At 44.3% G+C, this 26,355-nt stretch overlaps 1 protein-coding gene across 5 annotated transcripts in view; it reads right to left on the bottom strand.

The window, feature by feature from the left end:
- Nucleotides 1-26,355, bottom strand: part of CNTN4 (contactin 4) — a 245,715-nt gene that overhangs the window by 91,690 nt on the left and 127,670 nt on the right. For 4 of the 5 annotated variants that reach the window (XM_039695312.1, XM_039695311.1, XM_039695314.1 and 1 more), the window contains 2 exons: nucleotides 11,555-11,681; nucleotides 10,136-10,311 (listed from right to left, as the gene is read on the bottom strand). In XM_039695312.1, coding sequence (XP_039551246.1) covers nucleotides 10,136-10,311; nucleotides 11,555-11,681 — 303 coding nt within the window. Of the gene's footprint in view, nucleotides 1-9,460; nucleotides 9,572-10,135; nucleotides 10,312-11,554; nucleotides 11,682-26,355 lie in introns of those variants that run through there. The other variant, XM_039695315.1, reaches the window with a different exon arrangement.

Below are 26,355 nucleotides of genomic sequence, written 5' to 3'. Positions count from 1 at the left end.
ACAAAGTGTGGGAATTTAAACATATTTAAGAAAAAATTAAAAATATAAATGCAGTCTTGGAGAGGGGATCCCAATCCACGTTGAATGGGAGGGAAGGGAAAGGGAAAGGGAAAGGGGAAGGGAAAGGGAAAGGGAAAGGGGAAGGGAAAGGGAAAGGGAAAGGGGAAGGGAAAGGGAAAGGGAAAGGGAAACGAAAAGGAAAAGGAAAAGGAAAAGCTGAGTTTTCTGCCATCCCTCCCTCCAACTCACAGAGATGAAGTTCTTCAGGCTGTGTCCTTGCTGGTGTGTCAGGACTACCCAGAGAGCTGTGTGGGTTGGAATAAAACCCCTTTGATACAGAGCTTAATAGAATTTTAGTTTAAGAGCTGGTGTTCTAATGAATAATTTCGAGAGTCACTGATTTGAGAAATAGTTTACAAGTCTGGGGATGAAAGCTTTCTAATTTGACCTTTAGAGCAGAAATTTCACTGGGATTTCTACTTTGCTGAGGAGAAAAGAAAGGAAAAAGAAGATTTAGAGGTAAATATCTTGGCATTCCCCCCACCCCTATCCCTGTTGGAAAATATTTTTCCTTGAACTTTATTGTTGTGGCCATTAACAAGACATTGACTTTACCACCCCCATCTCTGATTTCTCATCCTGGACTGGGACATCTCTGTCTGGGTTCTGTAAAAGACTTGGGAAAATCCAAAATTCTGTTTGGATTTCCCAGGTCCTTCTGACCCCACCTGTTAAAGCCAGGCTGATTTCTGCATCCACATGGAAATTCACCTCCCTGGGGTTTGCTCCTTGCTTCCAAACTGCAAGGCAGCCCCAGGGCTCCTCTGCCCTCCTTCACACCCCTGCTCTTCCAGGGAAGCAGGAGCTCTGAGAAATTCCTGCAAGGCACCCATTTTTCTTTTCCAAAATCAAACCACTCTTCTCTATGATATTATGAAAAAAAAAAATCCTCAACGTCTTCATGTTCCACTTCATAAAAACTGCCTGTTTGCCTTCTTTGGACAGGAAATATTTCAAACATTTATTTTGAAGCAGCTCCTCTGCTTGAGACAAAATGCTGAGGACTCTGAAAATTTTATTACTTTAATCTAGAAAATCTGGGCAGACATTTCCCCTTGGGTTGGCTCGATTTGGGTTATTTCACTCTCAGAAGTTTTTTATCTTTTCCTAGATAAAAAAAAAGAAAAAAAGGAAAAGCTCTGTTTGCAGTTTCTTGCAGCAGAGATGATTGCAGTGGGCAGAGAGCAGAACTTGTAGGGGCACAGGGGGTGTTGTGCCCCTCTTCCATGGGATGTCTGGGCATTGCAGGTGCCTCACATGTTCCCCTCTGCCCCTTCCCACTCTGGGCAGTGGCAGGAATGTAAATTCAGACCCACAATAATGTCAAATACAATCACTGAGCCACAGAATTCATTAGATGGAAATGACTGCCATGGCAAGGACACCTCCCAGTTTTCCAGGCTGCTCCAGCCCCAGTGTCCAATCAGGCCTTGGGCACTGGAGGGATCCAGGGCAGCCCCAGATTTTCTGGATAAAGCCCACATGACTCAATTTCAATTTCAAAGGGAAATTTCCATTTACTTGCTAAAACCCCACCCAAACCCCAGCCCCCAGAGATCCTGATCCTCAGAGCTGCCTGCTGGCTCAGCCTCCCTCTGGAAATGCACAAAATTCACATTTTGGTGCTCAGCAGCCTCTCAGGTGCTGATATTTTTCCATCCTGCTCCCTCTCAGGCCTAATGAATAATGGCATGCCAGTCATGTTTGCTGCAGACAGGGAGACCAACGTGGCACAGCTTTCCACAAACACATTTAAAGCTCCTCCATCCTCCACATGCCAATGCTGGCTCCTGGCTTTGCTTTGCAGAGGGAAACCAGGAAAAAAAACCCCAAAAATAAAGATAAAGCAGCTACTTGGATAAAGTTGTTCTGCACTGCCCTTGCATCCCATCAACAGAAACAGAAATTTTCCTGCAGAATCCACCTCTGGCTTTGCCAGGTCTGTGCTGGGGTCCTGGAACTGCTGTTTCACACATTTAGAGGAAATACTGATTTGCATTGCTACAGAACCCCTAAGGATCATCTAAGGAGTATAATTATTTCTTCAGCTAGGTCAAAAGAATTATTTCATTCACAAACCAGGAGGTTTAGAGGCAAAAGGGGAGGGGTCACAAGAAGTTTCCAATGACAGAGGAAATAACACAACCAACCTGCTGATTTCTTGTCCTGTTCTCCAGCCACACAAACCATGAAAACTGATCAGAATATGCCATGAAAAGATAACCCAACAGCTCTGCAGATGTTTACTACTCTAAAATCAGTTTTTACAAGGTTCATTTAAAAAAACCCAGTACACTTACATCATTATATAATTTTTAAGAATAAAGCTCCTAGATATTAAAAAACTCTGCATTTTAAATATTTTTTCATATGAAAGGTAAAATGAATAAAGATGGAGAGATGAGGAAAACCATCAAGCCTGTGCCTTGCTGTTCCCTGAATTCCTAAAGCAGAAGAGGAACTGGGGTGTTGTGAGTGACCTGTGATGCTCAGCTGGCTCCAACACCTCCCAAGCAACTCCCTGCCCTCTCCAGAGCTCCTTCCAGCCAGAAACCAAAATAATTTCCCAAAAACCACTGCAGGTTAGGAGATTCCCAGCTTTAGGGCTACGTGCACTGATAATTTTCAAGTGCCACTGCTTTGAGTAATAAAGAATTCAGCTTATTTATAACCCTGGGGGGAAAACAAAGCAGGTAAAAATGCTCCATTTCTGCTCTGACTTAAGGGTCCTTCTATTCCAGATGAAAGTAAAGTAGGTTATAGATCCATGCTCTGCTGCAAACTCCCTGTTGGTCCTATTCATCAAAAATAAAATAAAAAAAAAGGAAAAGAAAAGGAAAAAAGAGGAGCTTACGTGAGGCTTAGCCTAGTTTCCCACCCAGCAGAGACTGTGGGGAAAGAGCAGAGGTTGGGAGCTCATCTCTAACACTGATGGCCAGGATTACAGCACAGAGACACCCTGGCATGTGGGGACATATGGAAAAATGCAAATAAATGTGCTCCTTCCTGAGTTAAGGTCACACCAGCCCCAGTCCTGGGAGGACAGTCAGGTGAGAGGCTGATTTTGGGCTGTGGTTGATATAAATGGAATTTTTCCCTGAAAAGGCACTGGAAGAGAATTAGGGGTTTGACACTTGACAGGAAACCACACAATTTAAGAGCTGGGGACACCCCAACCAAGCTGCTCCCACAACCTGACAGCTGCAGGAAAACAGGGATGGCTCATTCCAGTGGGGCTGGGGAAACCTGGGGGCAGAACTGGACATTCCAGCTCCAAAACGATGATTATTCACAGAGTTTCAGGTCACAACCAAACCCTTCAAATGCACAGAGGCTTCGGTGAGAGAAAGAGTGAGATGGGGGAGGCAGGGGAAATTGGGTCATGTTAAGAAAATCAATTTCTGAAGAAGAAAGAAAAACGAAGAAAATGTAATGATTTAAAGCAGATTTGTGGGCCCTTGGTGTCAGCAAGCTGCAGTGCCTGGCTGGGAGTTTTATCTCTGAATTGTGGCCCTGTGTGGGAGGCAATACACTGATGAAAATGCCAGGAAAAAGGGGAAAGAAAGGGAAAAAGGGAAAGAAACTGTGGGAAAAGCTGGGGATTTGAAGTCCAGGCTCTGAATAAACAGAAGAAGCATCAGGGTGAGAAGCAGCTGAGTGGGATATTTCAGTATTGGGGTGCAAAGCAGTGTTGGAGCACAGGGATGCAGGGAATGAGGGCAGGCACACGCACTCCCTCAGCTGAGTGCAGCTGAGCAGATCCCACCCAGAACCCTGAGAATCCCCAGCCCTGAACTCCACAGGGATCCTTCCCTGCCCAGGAAAACTCCAGAGCAAGCAAGGAGCCAGGGAAATGTGCAGGGCTCGGTTGCTGCTCCTCACAAGTAAAACCTTGGGGAAATAAACCTCCTGAGCATGAGAAGAGCCAGGCACACCAACCATCCCAGCTGCCTCCCAAAAACCTGCCCAAACCCTCTGGATCCTGCATTTCCACCCAAACCCTCTGGCTGCTGCACTTCCAGAAGGTTTAAACCACATCATCTCTTCTCAACCCCCAGACTTTAGTGATTCCTGTGGAAGTTCCTCCATTTCCTTACTGAAAACATGGATCAGTCCCTGGGATTGTGGGTTTGGTTGTTTGGAATTCAGTAGACCCGCCTCCCCCCCCCCAAAAAAAATGTTTTCATTATTAATTGCTCTTGAAAGAGTGACTTCCTTGACAATTTAGTCTCCAAGAGATAAAATGAATGCACTGGAGGGCAATGAGGGTTCACCAGTAAAGACTTTGAGCAGCCATAACAATGTGTTCCTTAGCAACTAACAGTGAAAATTATGGGACTTACTCGTGTAAAAGATATAACAGCAAACATTCCAGCAATGGGAATATTGAAAAAAATCCCTTTCAGTAGGATGTTGGGAGTAATTTTCTCTTTCTACCACCACAGTGAAATTATTTTGGGATGGTAGGTCAAAGCCCCAAAGTATTCTCATTGCAACCACATTATTACAGGATTTTCTGCCACTCTTTGCCTCGTGCAGTGCTGGGTCCTGGCTGCTAATTCATGTTTAACAATTATTTCTGAAGGAAAAAACCTTTCTATAAAATGAATTCTTTTAATAAAGTGTGTGTGGGGAAGAGTTTTTAGAAACAACAGCATGATTCCCTTCACTTCAGAGGAGGTTCATGGTAACAAGGAAGGAAGTAAAGAGTTCCTGGAATGGAATCAGAATATCCTGAGCAGGAAGGGACCCCCAGGACCACCCCTCATGAGTAATCCAATGGAAAAGGTACCAGAGGCAAGGTGGGGGCTGCTCCCTGCCCAGGGGTGGAAAGCAGCCAACCTTCAACCCTGCTCTTCAGGCACTGAGGACACAGTGAAACAGTTCAGCTCAATTCCACCCAGAAAATCAGACATTTCACCTGTCTGGGGACACCTGCAGGATGATGAGGAGGAGGAAGAGAACAAGGAGACCTTTCCCCTTCCTTTTAACCTCCTGGGGCAGGATGATGCTTCTCCTGTGCTGCAGCATCCTCAGAGGACACCTCCCTTGAGACTCATCATCCTCCCCTGGGGCTCATTCCTGCTCTGAGATTGGTCCCTCAGCCCCTGGACATCTCAATATCATTTTGGCCAGCTGCAGAAAACATCCACAGCACGAGCATGGGTCTGCTAAATTAGAGATTCAAGGGAAACTCCTTCCTGGAAAATGGGCTGGAAAGGGGATTTCAGAGAGGCCTCTGAGCACGGAGCAGGGGAAGGACATCAGCCATCCTCCCCTCATGGGGTCCCGCAAATAAAACCCCCCTGAAAAGTGGATCCCATTTCTCTAACAGCTCCTGCTTCACAGACATCACTTTCAGGCAGTTTTTGTAACAACAGGGGGCAAAACAATGATATGGCTGAAAACCAGCTCTGATTCAAACTTGATTTTCCTCTTTGGATACCCATTTCCAAATGAACAGCATGTGACAGCCACCAGTGCTGATGAGAGAGGCAGCAGCTCCTGCACAGCTCCCAGAGGGTTCATTTCCAAACCAGCATCCTGCAGCTGGCAGCAGCTTTGTGAATTTTCAGGTTAAACTGCAAATCCTGCTGAGGAGTTTAAGGCCAAATTGAGTCAAGTTATCACAGCAGGGAGGGAATATTTCATCTGTGAGCACTGGGGATGGCTCTGTGGGAGAAGAGAGGGGTCAGCTCTTGGTGCTGTGCTTGGGGTGATTCAGCTGCTGCTGGTGGAGGTGGAGGTGGAGCAAACACAGCCTGGAGACCCCTGGGGTGGGGGGCACTGGGGATGTGCAAAACTGTCTGGTTCCAAAGCTTGGGCAGTAAAACACAAACTGCAGCCTCAGCAAGGTAAAATAAATTCAAAGCTATCTGTAATTAGAGATGCTGCCCTATAGGAGCTAATAAATCAGCAGGAATTGTCCTGCCTCTCTCATCCCACTGATCATAAACAACCTGGACATCCCTTGGCAGGAATTAAAAGAGAAGGGAAGCCCTGAGCTGTCCCGTTTCCTCTGCATCCCCTTCCACAGTGCTGCCTGACTGGGGCAGGAAGATCAGCACCACCAGAGGCCACCAAATGAAACCAAATCTGAACACACAGATCTCCAAATCAGCCCTGAGGAGGATCTGCAAGGAACAGGAGCTCTCCAGGTGATTTGGAGAACTTCCCATGCTGATGACAATGGAGGTGTGGGTATAAATCAGACATTCAGGCTGGAAACCACCCTCAAGATCAAGTCCAACCTTTGAGTTGGGTCACTGAACCACACCACAAAGTGCCACATCTGCTCACTGTCTGAGCAATTCCAGGGTGGGGACTCCACCACTGCCCTGGGCAGCCTTTTCCAATGCTTAGCCACACTCTAGGAAGGAAATTTTTCCAGATATCCTCCCCTGGCACAACTTGAGGCCATTTCCTCTTGTCCTGTCACTTGTTCCCTCAGAGAAGAGACCAACCCTCACCTTGCCACCACCTCCTTCCAGGGAATTTTTTCTTCCTCCCTCTTTTTCCCTTTCTCTTCCCCCCTTTTTCATTTTTTTTTTTCCTTACACTATTTGTCTCTGAAATGAAACATATTTTCACCGAGTGAGGGATCTGCTGTACCACAACAACAGAATATGGATTAATGATACCCCAAGCCCTGTGCTTATAGCAACACAGGCTTCCAGAAAATAAAAAAAAAAACAACCTTTAAACTCTTGAGTATGGATCTAATAAGAGATCTCTAATTTAGAGAGTGACAGAACAGCTTCCAGCCCCTGTGAGATGTTCCATTCTGTGCATTATTCCAGGGGTAGCTGGAGTGTGTCCAGAAGAGGCAACGAGGCTGGAGAGGGGCTGGGAACACAAACCCTGAGAGGAAGCACTGAGGGAGCTGGGGGGGCTCCCCTGGAGAAAAGAAGACTCAGGGGTGTCCTCCTCACTCTGCAGAGCTCCTGCAAGGTGCCTGTGCTCAGCTGGGGCTGGGCTCTTTCTCCAGGCACTGACAGAACCAGAGCACACAGCCTCCAGCTGTGCCAAGGGAAAAATACAGGATGGATAGCAGAAAAAAGTTTTTTACAGAAAGGGTGATGAAATTCTGGAAAGGCTGCTTGGGGAGGTGGTGCAGTCACAGTCCCTGGATGTGGCACTGGGGGCCAGGGTTTAGCTGAGGGGTTGGGGCTGGGTTGGACTCGATGATCTCGAAGGTCTCTTCCAACCTGGTCATTCTGTGATTCCGTGGCTCTGTGATTCTGTGGCTCTGTGATACTGTGAATTTGGGGATTCTGTGGCTCTGTGATTCTGTGAATTCTGGGATTCTGTGGCTCTGTGATTCTGTGGCTCTCTGATTCTGTGAATTTGGGGATTCTGTGACTCTGTGATTCTGTGAATTCTGTGGCTCTCTGATTCTGTGATTCTGTGAATTTGGGGATTTTGTGGTTCTGTGATTCTGTGAATTCTGTGATTCTGTGGCTCTGTGATTCTGTGAATTCTGGGATTCTGTGGCTCTGTGATTCTGTGATTCAATAGTTTGGCAAGGACACTCTGGGAGCTCATCCTCCCTGCCCTGCCAACGGGAGGGGAGCTGAGCAGGAGGAACAAGCTGCAAATTCATCACTTTGGGAGGGCTGTGGGCCAGCTTTGGTGCCACCAGAAATCAATGGGAGCTTTATCTCCATCCTCAACGGAAGCAGGATCCGGGCCACAAAAAGCAACTTTGATCACATCTCTGGAGGGGTGGGCTCAGCCCCAAAATTTTGCCCCCCAGCCACTACTCCTGCTTGATTCCAGGGTTATTTCCCAACAGAAACCACAGCACAGTGAATGAAATCATCAAGCTAAGCCCCAGCCCCCAAAATAAAAAGTGCATCATTTAATCTAGTTCAGCTGTGTTTCCGTAGATCTTTGTGGAAAAGCCATTATTAGATCCATACTCAAGAATTTAAAGCTTTTTTATTTTCTGAAAGCCTGTGTTGCTATAAGCACGGGGCTGAGGGTATCATTAATCCATATTCTGTTGCTGTGGCACAGCAGATTCCTCACTCGGTGAAAATATGTTCAATTTCAGAGACAACTAGCGTGGAAAAAAAAAAAGAAATAAAAGTGGGAAGAGAAAGGGAAAAAGAGCGAGGAAGAAAAAATCAAAAAGGACAAACCTGAAATGAAAATGCCATATCAAAAAGCAAGTATTCAGGGGAAATATTAGCACTTTTATCATAATGAGTTTGTAACCTAAATACATATTTCAAGGATGAAATTGCTGACCCTGTCTGCCCTCCACAGGAGGCTGAATGGCTCAATCACAGCTTAATCTTCCCTGAAAAGGCTACAGGAGAATATCACAGCCCTTGAACAACACCACACATTACTGATGCCCCAAGATTCACAATTTAACTCTTAAGAGGAAGGGGGAAAACCCCTCAAATCTTACCCATCATTCTCAAAAAAACCCCAACAGTCATTTCCTCAGAAATAAAAATGAGATAAAACAAAAACCACACAACACAAGATGAGGACGGAAAATAAGGGGTTGCTCAGATGAAGGGTGAAGCTTCACATGCCCATTTTTATTGTTTCTCAGAGGCAGAGCCTTTGTAATAAACTTAAATCACTCTTTGTTTCCTAATTCAGCTAATTCTGTTTGCCATCCCTTTGATTAGAGAAGACAAAAATTTGTTTTTTTCAAAGCCCACCTTGAGAAACCCTGATGTTTTTTGCTTTAATCCAAATGTTTCTAAATTAATTGTGCTGTTTTAGCAAACTAAAATATAATCTAGGAGTAAAAAATATATCTGAGTTCCCCACCACTACTGGAAAAGAGCCAGCATCCTGGCTTTTACTGGGATTATTGATCAGCACGGGGCACCAATTTGTCAGACAATGCCCTTTTCTGACCCAGAGATGGGACAGCTGAAAGGCGTTACAAAAACTTTTATTCTACTTTCAGTCTCATGAGAATGATGAGACAATACAGATGTTATAATTCACAATCAAAAACTATTTCTTAATTTCAATACACTATAAAATTTTCTTGGCCTATCAGCTTTACCCACACCATGATGTAGATGCCAAAAAGACAATCATCTAAAATTTCCCCTCATGGGTCCCACCACAATGAATCCTTCATAATTCTATTTCTCCAAAGTATCCAGTCATGTTTGTAAGGCCATCCTTTGAAACTTTTCTAGTTCTATTTCTTTCTCAATAACGTCCATCCTATTCCATGGCATTTCTAAGCATTTCTTATCTCAAGGTCTGCACACGGATGGACACTGTGTGGGCCTTGAAAACTTTCTCCAAAGCCATTTCCCACAGAGAACACCCCATAACCCACCAGGAAAATTTGGAAAAAGACTCCCAGCTCCCAGTTTTTCCAGCACACCATGGGAACAGAGGCTGCCTTGTGACTTACAGGCAAACTGCAGCTTGGCCTCTCTGCTGACAATGGTTCCGAAGGGGTTTGTTGCCACACACTGGTATGTGCCAGCATCCAGGCTTTTATTGGGGTTATTGATCAGCACGGGGCACCAATTTGTTGTACAATGCCCTTTTCTGAACCAGAGATGGGGCAGCTGAGAGGTGTTAAAAAACTTTTATTCCATTTTCAGTCTCATGTGAAGGGTGAGACAATACAGATGTTATAATTCACGCCATCACAATCAAAAACTATTTCCTGATTACAATACACTATAAGTATTTCTTGGCCTATCAGCTTTAGCCACAGTGTGCTGTAAATGCCTTAAAGCCAGTCATCCAAAATTACCCCTCATGGGTCCCACCACAATGCATCTTTCATAATTCTATTTCTCCAAAGTATCCAGTCATGTTTGCAAGGCCATCCTTTGAAACGTATTTCTAGTTCTATTTCTTCCTCAATTATGTCCATCCTATGCCATGGCATTTCTAAGTCAGCATTTCCTATCTCAAGGTCTGCACATGGATGGACACTGTGTGGGCCTTGAAAACTTTCTCCAAAGCCATTTCCCACAGAGAACACCCCATAACCCACCAGGAAAATTTGGAAAAAGACTCCCAGCTCCCAGTTTTTCCAGCACACCATGGGAACAGAGGCTGCCTTGTGACTTACAGGCAAACTGCAGCTTGGCCTCTCTGCTGACAATGGTTCCGAAGGGGTTTGTTGCCACACACTGGTACGTGCCAGCATCCAGGCTTTTATTGGGGTTATTGATCAGCAGGGCTCCTTCCAGCAGGCTGTAGCGGTAATCCATGCCCACGTCAATACTGCTTCCATTTAACTTCCACCTGCAGCACAGAATGCCAAAGTTAAACTCTGCTGATGCTCCCGGGTGTTTGGAAACACAGCGTGAAGTAAGTAAAGGAAGGTTTAGAATGGCTCTGACTACTTATTAAAAATAAAATATTTTTAAAAAAAGGGCACAAAAATGGAAGTTTCCTGAGTGGTATTGAAATATTCCAGTATTTAACTGAAAGAGCAATATCCTTGACATATATTTCAGTCTCTGAAATGATTAATGCTTCTGTATTTGCTGGTGCTGCTGCTCTTTGGAATTAATCACTTGGCAAGGGGAAGTCCCTGGGACAGGATCTCTAACCCATTCAAGTCCACTGAGGATATTTTTTCCCCCCTCTCCTGACTTGCTGGTTGTTTGTTTATAAATTTCAGAAAATTCCCTCCCGGCAGATGTTGTCACAAAGCGGGGCACTGAGGAATTCCAGCCCCTCCCAGCTCCTGAGTGCACGGAGAAGCTCTGGAGCTGTGTTTGACCATGGATCCGTGGGTTTTATGGCACTAAGAGCTGCCCGTGTCAGGAGGCAGCACCGAGGCAGAGCCTGGTGGCTCTGATTGGTTTCAGAGTGGCATTTACTGGTGGGCACAGTGAGAAGCAACAGAGGGGAGAGATGAGCAGAACCAATGATCTACAGCAGCACTGAGGAGGACAGCACCTTCCTCCAAGGATCCCAAAGCAGCTGCTAAAGCTGAAAAGAATGAGGATTTTTGTGCATGTTTATGGGAAAGGAAGGTTAATCTGAGAGCCAGGACTATTTATAATCCTTTTGTAGTGTTTTAGAACTCCTGTCCAAATTTTGCAATACCTGGAGATTTCCTGGTGTCCATTCCCTCTGTTCCTAATGCCCCAGGATCACAGAACATCCTGAGCTGGAAGGGACCCACAAGGACCATCAAAGTCCAATCCTGGCCCAGGACACCTCAAATCCCACCCTGGGCATCCCTGGGAGGGTTTTCCAAAATCCCCTGGAGCTCTGGCTGCCTTGGGGCTGTGCCCATTCCCCGGGGAGCCTGGGCAGTGCCCAGAACTCTCTGGGGGAAGAACCTTACCCTAAAATCCAACCTAAACCCCCCTGGCCCAGCTCCAGCCCCTCCCTGGATCCTGTCCCTGGTCACAAAACAGAGATCAGAGCTGCCCCTGGGGATTTTTTTGGGATCAGCACTGTGGCAGCCTCCAGGGACATCACTGCCACACACAGCACAAAGGCTCTAGGAACAGTCAAACACTGAACAAACCCAATGGTTGGTCTGGGATTTCCTTTCACTTCACAGCTCAGCTTCACTTTCTTCTCCTCCGAGTCCAAGGGGAAGATGACGCTGTCGGGCTCCTGGAGGAAAACTGGCCCGTGCAGGCTGTTGTCATCTGCAGGGACAGGGAAATGGGACAGGTCACTCATGGAATCTCCATGCTCCAGGCTTAAAATACAAACCAGAGTCTCAGCAGCAAGAGGCCATGTGCCATCCACCTTGGAAAAGATCTGATGTCGCTTTATTTAGTTGATAACGGCAGATTTTTTTTTTCCAAAAGCCACTGAACCTCACATGGAGTTATGAAAATGTCCTACACTAAAGAGAGAACAGAATGGAGCCCCACCCAAAGTTCAAACAATGAGAGCAGGCACTGCTGGCATAGCAAAGCTCAGTTCAAATCACAATGCCCCTGGCAGCAGCCCCACAGCTCCCCAGGAATGGGGCTCCCAGCCCTGACAAGGACATTCCACACTCCTGCCCTACAGAGCATTAAAAACTCACACTAGATAGAGGTGGAAGAGGGAAAATATTTTGGCAAAACAAGCTGACATGACCTTCAAGGAGCTCAGGAGTAATTTCCCAGCTGTCCAGCACTCTGAGGTCGGTGATTACTGACAGGAGCCTCCCTTGTGCTGACCTTCCTCCTTCATTTTAAAAATACACTCTGATTTTTTGAGCTGCTAAGTCCTCCCCTTCTCCTTTCCTCTCTCTTCAACCACTTTCTGCCTTCACCTTATCAATTTCTCCTCTCTCAGCCCTGGGAGCTGCCCCATCCCTGAGGTGCAGCTCTTCCCTGCCCACCGCTCTGCAGAATTGCAGGAAATTCTCTGACACTGCTCAAGACACCCACAGAAAGCTCTGACTAAACTCCCTGCTCTCCATCCTGCTTGTAGCAGTTTTATCTCCACAGTGGCTGTTCAGAACACAAAAGAAACCAACTTTTCCTGCCTGAAAAGATCAGCTATCTTGATTTCACCGAGACTTTTCCTCTCATCAGTGTCAATGTCTGGCTGCTCCTCTAAGTTCAGAGCAAGCGAGGACATGCTGGAAGTGCTCACAGTCAGAAAGTCTTTCCGCTGACTGGAAGGAACCTTGATTTAACATCTTAAAATCATTTTCCAATCTTTTGCTGCCCTGCAGTCTCTGTTCTTTCAGTGTGCAGGGACTTGCAGGGATGTGAACACGGAATTCACTTCAGTCAGGCTGCTGGAAGCCCACCCAGATGGGGATACAGGAGGTCTGTGGGTGTAGGAGGTCAGGGAAAAATGAATAAATAAAATTTACAGATGATGGTAAAAAAATATAGAGTAAAAAAAAAGAGTGAACAGAAGATGATGGATCTTCCAGATGGAAGGAAGGTGAGAATGAATGGGAATAACCCTGATATTGCCTGACCCTGGGAAATCAGCTGGATTGCCAAGGACACAACAACAGCCCTTCACTCAGGGAGAGCAGATTCTGCCATCTCCACAGAAATATTTCACAGAAACTCTGCCAGGAAGAATAGAAAGGAACCACCTCTGTGTCCCCTCCCTCAGGCCCCACCACAAGCACAGTCACAGGCCTTGTATTTATCTTTATTTTTAATTATATGCTAACGATACGCAACTGAAACTCATCTATTATTCAAAACACATTTCACACAGTCTCTAGCTTTAAATTACACCTGTGTGCAACTCATGCTGCTGGTGGGAAAAGATAATAATAGCCATAAAGCATAAGGGACTGGATTATGGCATCCAAACTTGTTCCTGAGACCCTGCACTCCCTGAGCAGCCCCATCCACCCAAGAAGGAATATTATAGCCTGGTCCATCAGGATTATAGCTCTGAGAACTGCATGAGTGGCTTTGAAAGCAAGAGATTTAAAATACATTGGAATGTATCCTGTTTTCTCACTGGAAAATACACGAGTGCTGGGGTCCTGCGTGAGAGATGCCTCAAATCCCAGGAGCACAGAGTCTGATGGTGGCACGAGCCAGAGCATCCCAGATAATCCAGTTAGGGTCTGCTGACTCAGGGATGTGCTGGATTGCCTCTGTCACCTGCCTCACACCCCTCTCTGGGCTGTCATCTGCTGTTATTTCAATTAGAGAATGTCAATTTATATCACATCACACCAAAAGTCTGGCTTTGTTCCTCCTCCCATCCCAGGAAAACACAGCTTGCATTAAAAATGAACGGTTCAGCTGCTTGAGGTGGGAGATAGGAACAAACCTGAGGGTCCAAAAGTGTCCCCACACCTCCAGGACATCACCTGGCTGCAGGAGCAGAGGTGAACCTGCAGCATCCTGGTCTTCAAGGGTCAATGAAACTGGTCCACCCCATCCTGTCTGTGCCATTAATTAACAGCAATTAACTTATTAGAAAAACACAGACTCAAGACAGAGAACTAAAGGTAGAAATAGTCACAAACAGGTGAAAACTCTGATTTGTCTACTGAATAACTCAGTTTACCCAAGCTCAAGTGGAAGCTCAATAAAAATCAAATGAAAACACCTCCAAATATTCCACCTGCTGCTGACACCGTTCAACGTTCAGCTTTTATATGGCCAAAAAAAAAAAAAAAGGAAAAAAAAAAGAAAAAAAGGCTGCCCTTCCTGTTGGGCAGCAAGAGGAAAAACCCTGGTGTGATTTTCAAGCAGAGGGAGAAGCTGTGAGAGCAGCTGCAGCCTGTCAGGGAGCAGAGGAGCAGGAAAAACCTCGCAACACTGGCTAGATAAAATTATTCTGAGTGCCTTTCTTCTTCCTCTTATTGCTGCCTGTGTATAACCAAGATAAGCAAGTCCAAACTGTTTAATCTTCAGCCTGTGGAGCTGCTTTGCTGCAGCCTTGATGTGTGATTGAAATCACTGCAGCCCAGATCCCACCACTGGGTGATAAGGGCTGAGCCACAGAACCTGACACAGGAGGAGGATTTGCTTCACAGAGCACTAAAGAGTCACTAATAAATAAAACAAGCTGCCATCTAGATTCTTGCAGACAGGAAGCTACAAGTGCCTGCACCAGAAAAAGCCCATTTTTGACTAAGTTGTGTTACTCAGATGTTTATTGTCAGCCAAAGTTGTTTGCTCCACTGAAGCGTCTGCTTTTGTGGGAGCAAAGTTGTGCTGTTTGGATAACTCTGAAATGCAAATTCTACACTTTTAAAAATAAATTCAAAGTGGTAACTTTCTTTCTGTCGCAGTAATGTCCAGGGACTTGCACTCAACAGTGATAACACATTTTTGGCTTATCACCGCTGAGCACTATGGGCAGTTCAATCCACAGAAACCACTGAGGCCAGGAGGAGGCTCTTTGCTGTGCTTAGAGGCTTTTTCCCTCACCCTTCTCATCAGATTGTGTCTAACAGACTCTTTTTTGGTCATTTCATCAAAAAAGAACAAGAAGCAGTGCATATCTGTGTACACACACCTGCAAGTGCCCAGGTATTGTAGCCCACTTCCCCTTTACACCATTCAACAGCTGCTGCCACTCCTCACACATTTCCCACCGCCCCAGGACAATAAAATAAATAACTTTCCCAGCCAAACTAACTTGTGAGACACTCCCAGGGGCAGATTTTATTTTTCTGAGTAACATTTATTTTGAAGAGCCCAAAATGAGTTACCCAGAGCGAACACGAGCCACCCTCAGCTCAAGACAACCTGCAAACAAGATTGGCTTCCAAAAAGCATTTTTCCCCCTCCTTGTCAGATAAAACAAATGTACTCCTGCTCTGGGTCTGCCTCCTCTGACAGAAGTGTGTTTCTTTCAGTCAGAGGCAGGATCTAGGAAATTTGAGTGGATTTGACAATAAAAGAAGAATTTAACCACAGAAGGAGGTGTGTGTCCATATGGTGTTGGATGGAAAGTGATAGATCATTTCAAAGAACATTCTGCTCGATATATATTTTTCCCCCTAGTGAATTACAAAACCTATTAAAAAAAAGCCAGATTAATTGGAATACATTCCAAATGAAGAGTGTATTTGCTGTGTCCCTCCAGTACCCCAAAGCTGAGAGCCAGCCTGTGCTGTTGGATGCTGAATGCTGTCATCTTCCCCTGCTTTTGAGGAATTGAAACATGGGGAATGTCAGCCGAGGTTAATTCACACCAAACAGGTGGAACCATTCCTATTCTCTCTGAACATTAAGCCTGGTGACAGCTACTGGTACCTAAATAGAACTGCTTTAATTTCCATTGAAAGTTATGGCCAATTTGAGAGAAAGTTTAATTGAATATTCCACACCGTAGGGAAAGATAATAACTAAACTGAACAGAGAATTCTTGGAGTACATCCAGGGTAAATGAGAGAAATGCTTTCCTTGTTTGCTGCTGAGGGAATTGCTCCCTGCTCTGTGTGCTGGGCTGTTTTCATACACTGCTACAAGCTGGTATTTCTTCGAGACAAAACTGCACCTTGGGAAGGGCAGCTCTTCAGAAAAGTGGGAATTGGAATGGATGGGACAGCTCAAGGGCAAGGCTGATTGCCACAGCAGCCTGCTCTTCAAGGTGAGCAGCTCACTCCATCCTCCTGAGCAGCAAAGGGCTCCACTGGATGGCTCTCTCCTTCCTTTCTGCCTATCACTCCTGTTAACAGCAACTGCGCTTGGCTTTGAAATTCAAACAAAGAATATTTCACACCACATAGTCCTGCTGCGACTAATTCTGTAGACTTCTCAATGAACAAGAACCACTAAAGGTGCTTCCCGTTCAAAGAAAAAAAATCCAATAAAACCCAGATATTTTAGAAGTGTATGAAGTGGTGTTTTCCACTTGTAGCTCTGCATCTTTGGGGACAGCCCCTTGATACAAGATTGGGCTTCTTTTGTGGCACCTACAGGTGTCCAACAGGAACTTGTGAGCCTCCTGCTGTCCCCTCTCTTGTCCTGCTGTCCCCAGCCCAGGGCACAGCCCTGCCTGAGAGGTGACAGCTGCCACACGAGTGCCTGACACCCGAGCTCCAAAGCAGGGTCAGATATTCCCAGAGAGCACAGGAGCCCAGGAGACAGGAGGGAATAAATCTCCCTTCTGGTAAAGGCAGGCCTGGAGGAGCTGCAGCACTGGAGATGGATCCAGCACTGCTCTGACAGCTCCACTGAGGAGAGGCACAGGGATCTGGGGCAGCCTGGATGAAAGGCAGGGTTAACTCAGCAGGGTGAGCTCTGATCTTACACAAATGTGGATATTCATACCTGGATATCATACACACAAATGTGGATATTCGTACCTGGATATCATACACACAAATATGGATATTCATACCTGGATATCATAGACACAAATGTGGATATCATACACACAAATGTAGATATTTATATGGGGATACCATACACACAAATGTGGATATTCATACCTGGATATCATACATACAAATGTGGATGTCCTACACACAAATGTGGATATTTGTATGGGGATAGCATATGTACAAATGTGGATATTCAGGTGTGGATATTCAGGTGTGGATATCATACACACAAATGTGAATATCATACACAAAAATGTGGATATCCTACACGCAAATGTGGATATCCAACACATAAATGTGGATGTTCAGGTGTGGATATCATACACACAAATGTGAATATTTGTATGTGGATATTATCCACACAAATGTGGATATTCACATGTGGATATCCTGCACATAAATGTGGATATTCACATGTGGATATTATCCACACAAATGTGGATATTCACATGTGGATATTATCCACACAAATGTGGATATTCACATGTGGATATTATCCACACAAATGTGGATATTCACGTGTGGATAACCTACACATAAATGTGGATATTCACATGTGGATATCCTACACACAAATGTGGATATTGACATGTGGATATCCTGCATATAAATGTGGATATTCCCTGGGCCTCCTCTCCTGGCTCCAGACTGCTGGGGGAGGCCATTCCCACCACAGCACAAGGGTGACCTGTCCTCCAACAAAACTCTCATTTACCAGGATGCAATTTGTGTTCTCTTAGCAAGTCAACAACCTGATTATCATCACACATGTCCCCTTCAGTATCCCACAAAAGCACATGGCTCCCATATTGCAGAAAATCACCAATTTCCTCACCATGCAGCCTCTTCCCTGAGTCACCACAGCCAAGAGCAGGAAAATAAACAGAGGAACTCACAGTGCCCTGTTGAGGACAATACCAGCCCACGACAGAGCTGTGAGTATAAAACAACAGCAAAAATCAGATTAATATAGTGCTAATGGTGCTACCACCAGTGCTGGGCGTTCTTGCACAGAGCTACTTGGGAATAGAAATGTTTCCAAGGCCTGTGTTAATTATCTATTGATTTATTAGCAAAATGTAAGGTGCTGATATAATTGCTGTCTGCCAAGAACACACAGCATTATTGTAAAACTTTCAGCTGTCTTGAGTATTACAGGGACTATGAAGTGGATGTATTAAAAAGCAGAAGTAGTTGGCTACATGTGCATATTTTAAAGCCACATATTTCCTTTGCACAATACCTCCCTGGACTTCAATTGATTTGAATCTCTGATGCAATCAGGAAGGTGTGGAAAAGCCAGGGTAACAAATGCCACGCTCCCCACCCCAGCAGCAGACAGGCAGAGTTATGTAGTGAAAAAGCCTCTTTCCTTTAAAATCCTCAAACCCTCGAAAAGACAAGTCCCTGGGGCAATAACCTATAATCTCTGTGTCATCTATTGCTGCAAAAACAAAGACAACTCTGGCAATGTGTCCGGGCTCTCACTTGATTGAGGAGCCAAACCCTGCAGAAAGCTTCAAGGTGAAAGGAGCTCTCTGGTGCTTGGCTTCAAGGTGAAGCCTCTTTTCTCCCTCCAGGTTTAAGTACATCTGTCAAAGGAGAGCTGATCCCTGCCAGCTTTTTATCCAGCTATTTACAGAGCGGTTTAGGCCATGGATTCCCCTCTTAAATATTTGTGAATAAGCAGATGGAATTAGCAGGGCCTCAGGAGCTCGCTGGGAAGGGGAAGGATGATCAGCCTGGCACAACCAGAGCCAACACCTGTAAGGTAATTTGCACCATGGCACTGGGCAGAAATGCACTGGGGTGGCTCAGCCTGCCAAGGGGCACTGGAAATCTGCCTGCTCTGAGCACAAAATCTGCAATTAGGGCAAGGGAACACGAGCTGGGTGCAGGGGAATCCACAGGGATTCCAACCAACAGGCACAGAGCTTTCAAACCACACAGGTTATTCTGTGCACAAACAAATAACTGGTTATTATTTGCACAGTTTATTCTCTGCACAAAGCAGAGAATAAAACACCTTTTTGTTAACTCAGTCCACAGCAGGGACATTTCTCCTTGGAGAAATGTTTGGTTTTGGCAATTCTGGAACATTTCCGTGTCCCTGAGACAACGCTGCAACTGGACAGGTGTGACAAAATTTCATCATCTCCACCTGATGGAGGTTTGTTTTCTCCCTATTCTGGGAAAAAAAAAAACAACAAAAAAACAAAACCAAGTAGAATTTAACTGTAAACACATTCCTTTCTATCACAGAGCACTGGCACGAGCAAGATTTAAGAATCTGCCCCATTACAAATATTACCCTCTGCAATTTTCTTCCTATTTCTAAATCGATCAGCCCTTGCCTCAAGAAGAAAGGACAATATTTCAATATAAGAAATTAAAAGGTAACTAAAAGAATGGTGAGAAAGGGAAATCTCATGTTTATAATGTTATAAATTTACATTTTTGGGGCAAAATTTTCAGCATCAGCTTTCAAGGTCTGATGCAAGACTGATGGCATCCTGATTTAATTAATTTCATTTCATCAATTTTATTATTGAATTAATTGTATTATTAAACAACAATTACTATTAAAAATAATCAGGATATTTAGGAAAAGAGAAGGACCTCTGCTTTGGAGTCATACAGAGAGGTAAATCCGAGCCCTTCCTTGCCAGGCACTGCACACCCTGATGCTGAGCACACTCCTGACCCTGGACAGGAAAACCTCCCTCACTTTTCACTGCTGCTAAAGCAAGAAAATGTTTAATAATCCTGTAAACAGGATCCCAGGCTGTAATCTCCAGGTGGTTCTGTTCCATAAATGGGTTTAAGGCATTTGAAGTCTGCTGTGGGGCACTGGGCTGGCAGCTCAGCTGCTCTCACTCTCTAACTTCGTTGGAGTGGCTGCAATTGCTCCAATTCAGGGCACATTTGAGGAGTTGCCCTTCAGTTTTTTTTCATTGCTGTTTTTCAAAATGTTTCTGTAACCCTCAGCAGAGCAGGAACAAAAGCCAGTCCCAGTGCCCAGTGGGAAATTAGAGAACAGAGGGTTCCCGAGGGCTCTGGAAGCTGGCACACACACTATGGGCACTCCCCAGCCCTAAAAATCACCATTTCTCCTCATTTTTCTGCTGGGTTATCCCTGCAGAGCGACCAGACCCTCCACGTAAACACAGACACACAAACCCAGCCTTAAAATTAACATCAAAATGCCAGACTGAGGGAAGCTTAAATAAAGTCCTCAGAGTTCAATCAGCAAAGCATCAAAGGAGCAGCCAGGAGTGCAGGTTGTGCAGTCTGCCCACGGGTAACATGTATTCCCTTAATTTCTTTAAATGTTATGAACTTTCAAGCAACACAGCAGGGAAAGGAAATCAGTAATAGCTGTCAAAACCCTGACTTCTGACTTCTGCCACTGCAATTTAGCACTCTCCAAGCCTGCTCAGAGGGATGGCATTTGTCAGGAGAGCCTTTCTTGTCCCTGGTGTCACACGAGCAGGTGAAGCCTTCACACACTCCTGGCTCACTCCTAAATAGCAGCACCATGGGGATGCCCCAGAGACACAATTCACCTCCAGGGAATAGCTTGGTCCATTTCAAACTGCCCTGCCCAGCTCAGCTTTGGGAAGAGAAGCTCCTTTTGTGGTGTTTCAATACCAGGAGAAAGCAGCTCCTGGAAACAGAGTCTTGAATGTGATACAAGGAAACGGCCTTAAGTTGTGCCAGGACACGTTTGGATGGGATATTTGGGAAAATATCTTCACTGCAAGGGTGGTCAGGCATTGGAACAGGCTCTGCAGGGGAGGCACCATCCCTGGAGTGGTCAGGAGGGTGTGGATGTGACATTTGGGGACATGGGGTGGAGGTGGGTTTGGCAGTGCTGGGGAACAACTGGACTCAGTGTTCTCTGAGGGCTTGTCCAACCTCAACAATTCCAGGATTCTGTGACATCCAAGAGCCTCAGTTTCCCAACAGGGCCTTTCCCAAGGGTAAAATTTAATTTTTCTTTACTTATGAAGTCTTGGGTTCCTCACCTAGAGAGCACCGAGGTGCAACATTATGCAAAATGCAAATTCAATATTGATGAGGAGAGCAAGGAAAGAGCCAAATTGAGGGGATCACGTGTATTTCCTTCATCTGATCAAGGCCTATTACTTTATAATTAAAACCAAATTTTATTTCATTGTTCACCAAGAAATTATAGTTTACTCTGTTGATATGATCAACACGAAATGAAATAAAGTGAAAAAAATCACTCACTGTGCAAGGCCCATTTATGGCAAGCCAATATAATGCTGAAGCCTTATAGAAGTCACAGATCAGAACTATGGTGCAAACTAAATGTTACTCCTGCCTGTGTTTTAGTATAAAAAGCCCAAAATACCACAAAGAAGCCAAAATGGGAGCTGACTTGCATTACTCATTTTGGGAGCAATGGGAGATCAGCAGAGTTGTAGTGGTTTGTTTTTCTCTTTTGGTAAATTACAAGTCAGAAGTTAAAAGCAAGAAAATTAACTAAAATCATGTAATTTCATTCTAGAGCAGAGAAGGCTTAATGGGTAATCGAAATAATGTGCATTGCTTCAGCAATTTTTTCATTACAATTGCAAAAAAAAAGGCTTTCTGTGTTTTGAAAATTAAGGATTATACTGGATTGAGAACGCACTATGAAAAACCTATTTTTTTTTTTTTCAGAAGCCTCAAAGACAAATAAGAATTTCTGTAAGCAGCCTTTTATCTGGGACAGAGAGCTTGGGCTTTAACTTTTCTCCAGTAAGCACAGCAGCACACTCCATCAGGAGAAAAGTGCAGGCACAGTAATTAAACAGGGAACTCTTTACTATGGATCACTGCTGCCTGGGCAGGGCCTTGTTCTGTGAGCAGCAAGAATTCAAAGCCACAAAGTTCCTCTTGAGCCATTTGCTGCTCAAGGCACCACTTCTGAGAGAGGCTCAGCACCCTCAGCACTGCGGCTGCAGGGAGGTTTGGAGAGCACCGAGGAAGTGGCCAAAAGCAGCTCTGAGACACGAAAACAAACAGAAAGATAAGAAAACAAATATAAAGGCATGAAAGCAAACAGAAATACATGAAAACAAACAGAGAAAGAGATGAAAACAAGCATAGAGATGAAAACAAACAGAGATGAAAACAAACATAAAGACAAGAAAACATGAAAACATACATAAAGACATGGAAACAACCATAAAGAGCTGAAAACAAACAAAATCATTGAAACAAACATAAAGGCATGAAAACAAAAAGTCATACAAACAAACATACATAAAGATATGAAAAACATAAAGACATGAAAATAAACATACATAAAGACATGAAAACAACCATGAAGACATGAAAACAAACATAAATACATGAAAACTAACTTACAGACATGAAAACAAACATATAAGGACGTGGAAACAACAATAAAGACATGGAAACACACATGAAGACATGAAAATAACCATAAATACACGAAAACAAACATACATAAAGACAAGAAAAGATACAAAGTCATGAAAACATATATAAAAACATAAAAACAAACACGAACACATGACAACAAACACCTTTCTTAAAACTTCTGTCTTTTCAAAAATGCAAGAGATAGAGATGATAATATATAATTAACACATGGGAGAAGGGACATCAAAATTAGTGCTGAGCTTTCTGCTGATGCATTTTAGGAGCTGCCCTAGCCCAGAAGGAAGTGCCCAGCCAGGGGAAGGGGTGGTTTCTTTCAGGGGGGTTTGACACAGATGCGGTTTTGTGGCACATTTGTTACCCTCAGACCCTAATTAAACACACACATCCTTCATTCTTCACTCATAATCTGTTCCATACAGAAAAAAAAAAAGAAACCAAACCAAACAAAACAAAAAACCAACCAACCAAATAAAAAAAAAACCCAATCAAAAAAACAAAAAAAATCCCCAACTTTGTTAAAATCCTGAGTTAAGGCTGACTTTGCTGTCACCTCAGCAGGCTTCTGGTCTGTCTGTTCAATTAACATCCTCTAATTAAGCATTGTTTTCCCTATATTAAGACAACCACCAATTAATTACCACATCCTCCAACAAATCTACTTAAAAACTGCAGAGTTTTTAAGGTAAAAACCAAGAGCTGTTCTTGGTTTTTGTTAGCATTGCTACGATTTGAACTCCTTTTTGCACTTGTCTGTAAACTTTTCCTCGACTCTTTACTCAGCACAAACGTCCCCTCGGCTTCTCCCAAGTAAGCAAAAACCTGCTGGGTTCCTGCTGCAGCAGCATTACTTTGTTTACCTCTAGAAGAGAATTAAAAGCATTTTCCCAGTAAAGAACAAATGTTTACAGTGCAGAGAGCACCGTGCCCGTGTTTGCACTGCGCAGTAACGCAGGCAATATATCCTTTAAATATTTTTCTAATCCCATGGATGATTTTTCATCTTGCTGGGCTTAGTCAATGAACACACAGCAAGCTGCTGCTTAAACAAAGCGAGGTTTCCCTCCTGAAGGAGCTCTGAGCACACGACCCACAGCCCTTAATGGGCACAGTCCCTGTATCCCATACAGGGACCAGCAGTTTGCCGGGAAAAAACTCATTTTCCCCCCAAAGCCCCCCTGCAGCTCCCACCTCCTCTCCTACAGCTGCTCCAGCTTCCAATTCACAAAAGCTGAACCTCTTTAGAACCAAAATAAATACTAATCTTAAATTCAATGTACCCTGACAGCAAATAAGTTTGCTGTGCTTACTTCAGCATGAATAAAAAGCCCGCAAGGAGACTCCTACATAAGAGTATATTTACAAGTTCCATTACCCACTGGAGAGATTGATGTAATAAACCCATAATAAAAAGCCTCGTGTTATGGATTTCTCTAATGTTTCTTATCAAACAGCCTGTATTATCTGGGCTTGTGTATTCAATTTAAAATAGGTTTGCAATAAGTGCCTGAGAGCTGGAGGTCATTTTCCCCGAGTTTTCTGACACGCTGGGACGTGCAGTGTCTTTTTCTGCCCTGGGAAGCTAAAAGCAGTTTGGTGCTTGGTGCAGAGCAGTTTACAAGCAGGCAGAGGATGAATCCAAGAGAAAAAGAGTGGGAATGCATTACCTGGACACCTATTCCCACCTCAGACCACAGAGGGCTCCTCGGGGGGCACAGGACCCAGTGCAGTTTATTTTTCTGACTCAACAGAACAGCGCAGTTGTTCCTCAGGAGGTAAAACCCGTCCACAGAAATTGTTTTGCCACCAATTGTCACCTCATTTGTATTTCATCCTGGCTGGCAGCAACGCAGCCCAGGTGTTCTCCGGGACCTGCACGGGATCTGCTGCAGTCACTTCAGCCTTTAGGGAAAAACAGCCCAAAACTGGGACAACAGCTGCGCTGGTTGGAGGTGGAAGCAGTAGCTTCCTATTTGTTTCACCTATTTAATTCTTCCCTGGCACCGGATTCAGCTAATAATCATTAGTTGCTAATTAGGATTCAAAGCAATTTTCCTTAGGACCTATTTCAAATCATTGCAACACAATTATGCAACGCATTTGCCTCGTTTATTAAATCTTTTAAAGAAATTGCTGTTTTAATTTTCAGTTCTTAACCTCTCCCTCTGCAGTGTCCTCTGCTCACTTTGAAGCAGCTCCAAGGACCCACATGAGAACATCCATTTTCAGTCCATCTCCCTTTCCCTGGCACCATTTTTGCTAAAGCCTCCTGCATTAACCATTCAGCCCCTGTAAAATCCATCCCCAGAATCAGGGATGGATGGGACATTGGGAAGGAATTCCTGCCTGTGGGACTGGGGAGGGGCTGGGATGGAATTCCCTGGATCCCTGGCAGTGCCCAAGGCCAGGTTGGACATTGGGGCTTGGAGCAGCCTGGGACAGTGGGAGGTGTCCCTGCCCTGGGACTGGATCATCTTTAAGGTCCTTCCTGATGCCTTGTGCTGCCCTAGAGCAGAGGCTGGGCAGAGCTACAGAATAAAGCAGGGACACAAAATGTGAAAAATAGAAAAGCTAAACCTGAGGCATCAGTCCAACTCAAACTATTCTGTGGTAAAAAGATGCTGAAAAAGTCTAAATTCACACTGCATTCCCCCTGACCAGCTTAAAGAGACCCTTAATGCTTTTACAGCACAAGTCAGGTGGGTTGGGTTTTTCATGGCCTTTTTCCATGTTATTTAACAGCTTTTAAAAGGAAGACAATGCCCAGAACCAAATTTTAATGGAAGACCTTGAACAAATAACAGCAGAAGAAAATTTGAATGCTTGATAATTTAAGTGTTATTTTTTTACTACCAATGTGAATCCAACCCTAGCAAATTAAAACAGGAAGAATTAATTGGATATGCAAATAAGATTATTCACTATATAAATCTAATTACATACCAATTTGCTTTAACAGCATGAAAAAGACAAAAAAGCCTCTTTGTAAGTTGTTTTCAAAACCACCTGTAGCACAACAAAGGGGCAGGGCTGGATCTGGGAGGTGCACTAATCAAACGAGGTGTTTTGAAGATCTCATCAAGAACCCTTTGCCACGGGCACCCTGCTCTGCTCCCTGATTTCCCAAATTCCATTAGTAGCTTTCAACCACTCCGTCTGTTTTTGTGCCAGGAACAAACAAAACAAGCTGGATTTTGTGAATATGAGATGATTCTGGTCACAAATCCTGACTTTTTTGGGCTGGTGCAGGCTTGTTTTCCTGCTAAGCCCAGAGGAGCAGGAGTGTGCTGGGGCACACCAGTGGTGGGCACTGGGAGCTGCTGCCTGCACATCCTGAGCCCCTCAGAAAACAAAAGGGACAAAGGAATAATTAACACAGCCAAGAGCGGATGAGGGAGATTTCTCCAGGGGGAAAAATCCTGTTAATCTGGGAGCCTTTTGTGTCCAAGAAGCAAATTACACTGATGGCCAATTTATTTCTTTGAGCAGCTCCTTGTCAGGAGGAGTAAAAATTACAAACAAGATCATTGGAATTGATTAAGATACAGAATAGCTGAGACCATAATTAGTGTCCATGTGCCATCCCTGATAATGGGTCCCAATCACTCATTTTCTCTGACTGTACCTTGAATTTTGTCATCTAAATCTGGTTCCTGGGTTCACATTGGGAATCTAAAACAACCCAGAGCAGAAAGCATGAAAAATATGTTCCAAAGAAAAGGAATGCCATGGTTACACCTGTACAGCAAGCAGGTATTGAGGTCACCTTATGGAATGCAAGGTGTTGTTATTATAGAAAATTAAATTCAACTTAGATGAAAAAAAGTCCTGCAAAACATTGAAGAGTTGTTAAAAAATTAAATGTGCACCAGAGGCAGAAATTTGGTGAATACAGAGGAGTTTTTTGTCACTTAAACTCTGTATATAGAGGGGTTTTGCAGCCTTTACTGTCTATTTTAAATTATATTAATAAAGAAAGGGGTGCATTGCCCTTGCACTTTATACATTGAAATACATACTGAAAAGAAATGCAGAAATCTGCTGCACACAGAGGAGAGGTTTTTGTCTCTTGAAATCTGTATATGGGATTTGTTTGCAGCCTTTATTGTATATTTTAGGTTGCATTAATAAAGGAGGATAGC

The sequence above is a fragment of the Passer montanus genome, unplaced genomic scaffold (genome assembly GCF_014805655.1).
Source record: "Passer montanus isolate IOZ18808 unplaced genomic scaffold, ASM1480565v1 scaffold9, whole genome shotgun sequence".
Classification (NCBI taxonomy): domain Eukaryota; kingdom Metazoa; phylum Chordata; class Aves; order Passeriformes; family Passeridae; genus Passer; species Passer montanus.
Note: the sequence above shows the minus strand (reverse complement) of the source record. Positions and strands in the feature narration are given on the sequence as shown.